Source organism: Octopus bimaculoides, chromosome 12, assembly GCF_001194135.2.
Source record: "Octopus bimaculoides isolate UCB-OBI-ISO-001 chromosome 12, ASM119413v2, whole genome shotgun sequence".
Lineage (NCBI taxonomy): Eukaryota > Metazoa > Mollusca > Cephalopoda > Octopoda > Octopodidae > Octopus > Octopus bimaculoides.
Genome location: NC_068992.1, coordinates 27,417,922 through 27,426,113, shown reverse-complemented (window position 1 = coordinate 27,426,113; position 8,192 = coordinate 27,417,922). Strand labels below are relative to the sequence as shown.

Sequence of the window (8,192 nt, the reverse complement as noted above, 5' to 3'; positions counted from 1 at the left end):
ATATATAACCAAGTTTCAAGAACTCATCGATGAAAATCTACTATCACATATAGAAAAATTAATAATTAAAAGCACAATAAATGAGTATAATATAAAGTAAAGTAAATATCATAAGATAAATATAATATTTATCTTATGATATTTACTTTACTTTATATTATACTCATTTATTGTGCTTTTAATTATTAATTTTTCTATATGTGATAGTGGATTTTCATCGATGAGTTCCTGAAACTTGGTTATTTTCCCTAAAACTATATATTTTATATATATTTTATCTATAAAGCTCAATTTAATTTAAATTTTTTATAAATTGATTTTAATTGAGTTTTTACCTGTAATTTTGGATTTTGTCCCTAATATTATAATATATATTTATATATATATATAAAACAACTGTTAATGTTATAATTTGCTAAAATCCCTGTAACCAAAACCAACTAACAGGATGAAAATCAATGCACATTTTTAAAATTTGACAATCTACAGAAACTTTGTTCAATACTCTTATACATCACCACTAAATTATATTGTTTGAATGAGTGTTGAATAAATCCTCTTAAAATGTAATCAAAAATTGATTGACAACATCAGAAGAATCTAATGATTAAGCTTGTTTTGGGCTGGTAGCCAACATTGACACTTCTGGAGAGATTGTTCTTCAAATGTTGATTTGTTAAGCTTTGAACTACTTTTTAATGTTTGTTTAGTAGGACTAAACATCTATAGATAACTGAATAAAGCTCTTCATTCAATTTTTGTTGCTATAAATTATGTCAGACACTTATGTTCTGATTGCAGAATATAAAACACTTTACATCTTATCATTAATATTTTCACTTCCATCTCCATCGCCTGTCTCCACTGTATCACTGTTGGACACTGCTGACAACATTGCCTCCTTCCAATGATACTAATGTTGTTTTTGTTCAAGGTGTCTTAAGGTTCCCTCATTTTAGCTGTATAATTATGTGGGTTTCATTCGAAGGTATAGAATGGAGCAACGATCAATGTTAACTCTTTTGTGGCAATATGCCTAATACAAGTTTCTTATTTTGAAAATAAGAAAGAATTTGCAAGGCTCCAATAAAATAAAATTTTTTATTCATTAGTATATTAAACTGGAGTTTGGAAGGTAATTTCATGGAAGATTTGTATGTAAAATTATGGTAATTTTATATAAGTTTGTTAAGTTATTGACTTTGTATCAAAGAATTAGTGGTAGTGTCAGGTGGATGGCATTAAAAGCATAACAAAAGATTTTAGTGATTGACTAACAAGTACTAGTATAGTGTTCGATGTTATTTTCAGGACAGCCCTGATGAAGATCGGTAATGAAGGGCATTCTAGCTGCAACTATTTTATCTTTTTATCTAGAACAACATTATCCAAAGTATTTCCTTTTATTTTTAAGATGGTAGTGTTTGATTTGACATAGATTTGGCTGCAATTTTTAGCAAGTTGAGATACCATGTAAAGGTTCCTATGTTTCCTTCTGTGTTGGCCATTTGTTGAGTAAAGGTGTATACAATGCTGTAGTAGGTTGTGTTGTGTCACCCTCTGATGTCTACCAACATTATTGTGCCCCTATAAAGACGGTATTATCAAGTTTATTTTTATACTGCAGTAGCTAAACATCATCACTTTCCTTGAATAAATTTCTTGCTTAATGTTCTATTTCTGTGATTGTAATACTGATTGATAACAATATTATGTGCCTTAAGCATATCCATTATTTTTCTACATCTCCAAAGGCATTCACATGTAAAAAGGTCTTTAAAATGACTTTGTACATTATTCTCTTTGTTTATAGATTCTGCTTATGTCTGATAAAATATATATAAATCCCTATCAAAACATTAAAAAGTAATTAAGAGAAAGTTGAGCAGGCAGATATTTCTACCCTGTAATGATAGTTTCAATGTAGCAAGATTTGAAGTAAAAATTGCAAAACGATTTAAAATAATGTAAGGTATTTTCTGTAATTATACACATTAATATACATATGTGCATGCATATATTTGTGCAAATAGAAATTAATATTAAAATATATTTCTCTCTCACAGTATTCCGAAAAATTAGACAAATTGTATGTGAGAATGGCTACCACATGTCCTGTTCGATTTAAGACATTACAGACGCCTCCATCTGGTTGCCAGATTCGGGCAATGCCAATATTCATGAAACCAGAACACGTTCAAGAAGTAGTAAAGCGATGTCCAAACCATGCAACTGCTAAGGAACATAATGAAAGTAAGCACAATTTACGTTATAATATCTGTTGATTTGAGTGTGGAATATATTGAACCACAGTTTCAAATGTTATGAAATTTAACTCTTGTCAAGGTACATTATTTTATAAGCTAACTTTGCTTAGCAGAAAATAGGTCTCCTATTTTATATATGGATAATTGCTATTGGGAATTGGTATTTACTTTTAAGGTACAGGGTGTTCAGGCTAAATTTGACAGTTTGCATTAAAGGAAAAGAAAACAATATCCCACCCAAAAATAAAATTATTTTAAAAAAATCAAAAACTTCAACTAAATTATGACTGGGAGATTACAGTTTATTCAAAGTAGCCACCTTCAGCTTCCACTATGGCCTCAAGATGGCTCTAGAACCTTGTGTATGTGCCCCTCATTGTGTTTCCAGGAAGGTCTTTGTACATTTCCTTGATCTTGGCCATCAGCTTGGTCTTGGTGTTGCAAGCAGAGTGGTTGGTGTCTTTCTCAACTGTGCCCCACACAGTAATTCATAGGGTTACAATTAGGGAAATTACAAGGCAAGAAATTAAGGCTGGTGAAGTCATAGAAATTCTCCGATAAGCACTTCTGACTTTTTCTGGGGGTATAGTAAGGAACCAAATCCTGCTGTCACACATATAACCTTCCAGCAGTGCTCTTCTTGAGCCATGGTTCGGCCACAGTCTCTTGCAGCTTCACACAGCCATCTGAATTGGGCCTGAAGCCCTGTTCAAAGATGTGGGGTGGCATGATATCATCCTCACTGGATACACACCCAAAGACCATCACAGTTTGGGAGAACTTGGTTTTCATGATACATAAGACGTTACATGGATTGTGGGCAAACCAGTTGTTGTCCGGGGTGTTGTGCAACTGGTCCTGACAAGTTCTTTTCATTTGAGAAGAACCAGATTATCCCTGGCTCAGCAGGATATCTCAGTTTGTCCAGGAACTTTCGTCTCCATCAAACAGTTCACCTGGGCTGCCTGAATTTGTCTCTTGTGCCTCTTGTGTGAGTGGCAGTGAAAGTGCTCATTCAGAATCAGTTATATGATGGCAACTTCAACACCCATCTCTCTCACCAAAGCCCAGATTTCCTTGCTTGGATCTTGTGTCACTTTGTCCTGCAGTGGTTGGATGAATTCTGGTGTGTGAAAACAATCAGAATGTCTGCTGTGTCCCTTATTGCTGGCTACGGCTTCGTAGTCTCTGCTGCAACTGTCCATGTTGCTTCTTACAGCTTTTACAGTGTTCACAGAGCATTGAGTAGCAATCATGATGTTGGCATTTTGATACCCAGCATGAATCCTCATGATACAGGTAACTCTTTTCCAATATTCCAATGGTTTTTAGTCCTCCATGTCAGCTAATTTTTTCTTAACTACAACTTTATGGTCTTTATTCTCTCCAATGCTGTTGACTGTTCACCACTACATCTAGGTGTTCCTGAAAAAAGAGTAAAAAAAATTGTCAAATTTAGCTTGAACACCCTGTATGTATTCATTAACCTTTTTGATACCAACCCATCTGAGACTGCCCCTAGTTCTGTGATAGAACTTTGTGTTTTAAAGTGATCAAAATTCAAACCTTTCATCAAAATTTCATTTCAGTGGACGCTAAATGATGATGATGTTCCAAACACTAACTTAAAAATGACAGTCTTTTGACAGTCGTCATTAGTTTAAGAATTAGCTGAAGCAAAGACTGTGTATTTCAGCAGAAATATGGTAACAAAAGGGTTAAACAACTGGGGATTAAGCAAGCATCGTAATAACTTAGGTATAGAATGGAGCAACTATCAATGTTAACCCTTTTGTGGCAATATGCCTAATACAAGTTTCTTATTTTGAAAATAAGAAAGAATTTGCAAGGCTCCAATAAAATAAAATTTTTTATTCATTAGTATATTAAACTGGAGTTTGGAAGGTAATTTCATGGCAGATTTGTACGTAAAATTATGGTAATTTTATATAAGTTTCTGTTAAGTTATTGACTTTGTATCAAAGAATTAGTGGTAGTGTCAGGTGGATGGCATTAAAAGCATAACAAAAGATTTTAGTGATTGACTAACAAATTTAGTTACATATCTTATTGAATCTCCAGGTTAATTTTGATTATTGCTTGACAGCTATGAAATCTTTCTATTCTATGCAGTTTCATTTAAAGACACAACTTTTTATTTTTGAGTTGTCTGAAATTAAAATGTTTCTACTGCTTTAAAACTATCATTTCATTATATGTGCCTCTTTTGATCAACAGCTTGTTAGTCATTTACACTTACATTCTATTATGACAGATCATCCAGCCCCTGTACACATTGTCAGATGTGAACATAAGTTAGCTAAGTATGAAGAAGATCTTTATAATGGGCGTCAAAGTGTGTTAATACCACATGAAATGCCACAAGGTAACTGCTGTTTTTAATTTTTTGAATATTATTCTACAAAAATTCAAAACCTGACTTTCGTTTTGTAATTGATTATGTTAATATTAAGGACCTTGTACATTTTGTTAAGTTTGAAATACTTTTTGTAAGAAATCTGATTTATTTCATGATATTTTCTAGTAAAATTCCCAGTAAATTCAAAGAGATAAATAGTAAATGTTTTATTTAGAACACAAACCTTATAACTAGCTTTCTTTTATTTTAAATATTACTGTCTTTAAATCCCGAACAGTTTGTTATGTGTATTATTTCATCCTATCCTAGCGGGCTCTGAGTGGGTGATCAACTTATACCAGTTCATGTGTCTTGGTTCTTGTGTTGGAGGTCCAAACAGAAGGCCTATGCAACTAGTATTTACGCTGGAGAAAGAGTAAGTTTATCTTTCGTAGTATAGTTTTATGTAAAAAATGGATTTCATTTATAAGTTTAGTAAAATTGTCAATTTTGCATTTGTTGTAAAAGAAATTTTCTCTTTTAAGGTTATCTCTATAGATTTTCTATAGAAATCATTGCCAGCACTGATTTATTATGATGTTTCATAACTGAATGCATCTAATCTAAACAATGCAGTTGAGGATGGAAAAATAGGTAATGAGTGTAGAGATAACCTTAAAAAAGTGATTTAATAGCACTGCTTACATGGTAGGACTTATAAAACCTTTAATGTACTTGATAGTATATTACAGTTGCATAACGAATACAGGTAATTAATTTCTGTTGTAAATGAATTTGGAAGAGAAATATCAATTTAAAGACTAATATCATTTTTTAAATATTTAACTGTATTTAAGAAAATATTTCAATAGCTGTATTTTGAATTGTTTTTTTACTTTTCAGTAATCAAGTGTTAGGGCGACGGGCTGTTGAAGTTAGAATATGTGCATGCCCAGGTAGAGACAGAAAAGCTGATGAAAAAGCTGCTTGTTCACCTGCAAAACCTCCAAGCCCGCAAAAAAGTAAGAAGGGTAATTTTTCTTAATTTTGCAACAGTTTGATTGTTCTTACAAGTATAGAGTGATTTTGACTCAAGGACTTTAGTCGAGGTAACTTGTTTTGATCAGTTCTTTGGATTTGTATATGCAAGTCATAATGAATGAAGGTAAACTTTTTGATCCTTATTATAGAATGATGATGGTTGATCAGTGGTAGTATTAGTTCAGTTGTGAATTGGGTTGTATTTTACTTTGTAAAATACACCTTGGGGTGATATTTTAATTTGTAATAATAGCTCAAGTAACAATTGTTAACCCATTACCTACCAGTGATCTCATGTGAGATCACTTAAAAATTACAAATTTTGTAATTATCTGTCAATATTTACACATATCTAACCTTTTTGCTATATCTACTAGGTATATTTCTCTGATATTCAAATGAGGTTTGCTAATTTTTCACCCAATATCTCGCTTATTTCTATTTAAAATGTTATTTTGAAATGTTATTTTGATCATTCCAGCATGTTTCTAAGGCTGTTTTATGCTAGAAATCAAAAGTTTCATAAAAAAATTCCAGTTAATAGAATTATGGGAGGTAATGGGTTAATATATGCAACACAGGCAGATTTGGGAATCTATCATCAAAGATGTTGAGGAATCTGTAATATGGTGTTAGGAAAATTTTGATGCTATGCTAGGGTAGTTTGATTGGGAAATATTGCTGAAAGATAGTTAATTTCTCTGAGAATTTATGCCAAATCTGTTTACTTATTTTGTTGTAAGTTGAAGAAAAGTAAGTTAACTCAAGACCTCAGATTTGGCCTGACAGTATAACTTGATATATAATGTTCAGGTTATACATTGACGCACATTAAGATCTGTACCTATGGTAGGATATGACCTGCTAGGATTAACTTCCAAATCTCTCTTGAATCACACAATGCTTTTAAAATAAGGGAAGGACACTTTGGACAGTGTGGTCTTTGACAATATGTCTGGAAAATAGAAAAAAAAAGTGATGTGGTCATGGTTGGAATCTTATTTAATTATATACCTTCATGATTGGATTTAACTTAGGGCATCAACACCACACCAATTACACAGAAGTGAGCATAATAATAATAATTCATAGCAACTATATGTAAAATATTTTGTGTCAGAAATTCCAACACGTGATTAGTACTTCTATATTGGTATTTAGTTTCAAGACAATTATGCCATGAAAGTCATGTACTTCCATTTATAAACTGCTATTTCTGAAGAACTGATAGAATAAAATTATTCCTCAAAATTAAGAAATTGAAAGATATTTCAGTTTATAATAAATAATCATTAAAAATATAATTTTATATTATTAATATAATTACAGTTAAACATTTTATGTAAATTTATCATACAAGTCTACAACCCTGTTTTAATTGTCTACTTTGCCACTAATTAGGAGTAACATTTGTTCCTTAATTTGAATTTTTGTGTCTGTGCAATAAATCATGTTTCGCTTTGTTATAGATGGGTTTGCTCAGAGATCATTATTAATCACAAACGACATAACAAAAGTAGCACCAAAAAAGAGAAAAATTGATGACGAAGTATTCACACTTAAAGTAAGTAGGTTTCAAAAGTATTTTGATTAAAGTTCTCTTGGAATAGAATATAAAAGAAATATAGATATTTATTGTGGTAAGTTTGAAACCACCTGTCACTGAGGCAGTGTACTTTTCAGTTCTAACAAATTTTTACTTAGCTAACATTAAGTTTTCTGTTTCTTAGAAGTAGTACACACTACACTCTAATTACTCTGACTCACTATACACACACTCCTTTTAATCTTTTGCTTGTTTCAGTCATCAGATTGTGGTCATGCTTGGGAGGTAGGGGACACCCATCTTGAAGAATTCTTTTTAGTCAAGTGAATCAACTACTGTACTTACTGTATTTTAAAGCCTGGTATTTATTCTATCAGTGTCATTTACCAAACTGCTAATTTACATGGATGTAAATATACCAACAACTGTTGTCAATCAGTTGTGAGGGACAAGCACAATCACAAAGACATAATTTCATAAACACATCATCATCATCATCATCGTTTAACGTCCGCTTTCCATATATATATATGTGTGTGTATATATATATATATATATATACGACAGGCTTCTTTTAGTTTCCGTTGACCAAATCCACTCAAAAGGCTTTGGTCAGCCCAAGGCTATAGAAGATAATATTGAATCTGGGGCCATGTGGTTGGGAAGCAAACTTCTTGGAATCAACATCATTATTATTATTATTATTATTCATTTGAACATAAAAGGCCATTAGGTTTTTCCTCCCCTTACTATTGGCTGCTGCTATATTAATAGTTGTTTATGATTACCATTATTATTCAGAAAAAAAACTTTACTTCAGTCCACTCACTTATTATTCTTTCTATTTTAAATAGGTGAGAGGGCGAGATAATTATGAGGTGCTTAGTAAGATACGTGATGCAATGGAATTAGCTGCTCGAATCCCAGAACCAGAACGTCTATTATACAAACAAGAAAGACAGTGAGTAACTGTTTCATC

The 8,192-nt window shown here is 31.9% G+C and overlaps 1 protein-coding gene across 4 annotated transcripts in view; it reads left to right on the top strand.

The window, feature by feature from the left end:
* Window positions 1-8,192, top strand: part of LOC106879726 (tumor protein 63) — a 274,347-nt gene that overhangs the window by 237,619 nt on the left and 28,536 nt on the right. For all 4 annotated transcript variants that reach the window (XM_052972114.1, XM_052972116.1, XM_052972115.1 and 1 more), the window contains 6 exons: window positions 2,067-2,253; window positions 4,543-4,653; window positions 4,957-5,062; window positions 5,530-5,648; window positions 7,137-7,231; window positions 8,068-8,174. In XM_052972114.1, the coding sequence (XP_052828074.1) occupies window positions 2,067-2,253; window positions 4,543-4,653; window positions 4,957-5,062; window positions 5,530-5,648; window positions 7,137-7,231; window positions 8,068-8,174 (725 nt within the window). The remainder of the gene's footprint in view (window positions 1-2,066; window positions 2,254-4,542; window positions 4,654-4,956; window positions 5,063-5,529; window positions 5,649-7,136; window positions 7,232-8,067; window positions 8,175-8,192) is intronic.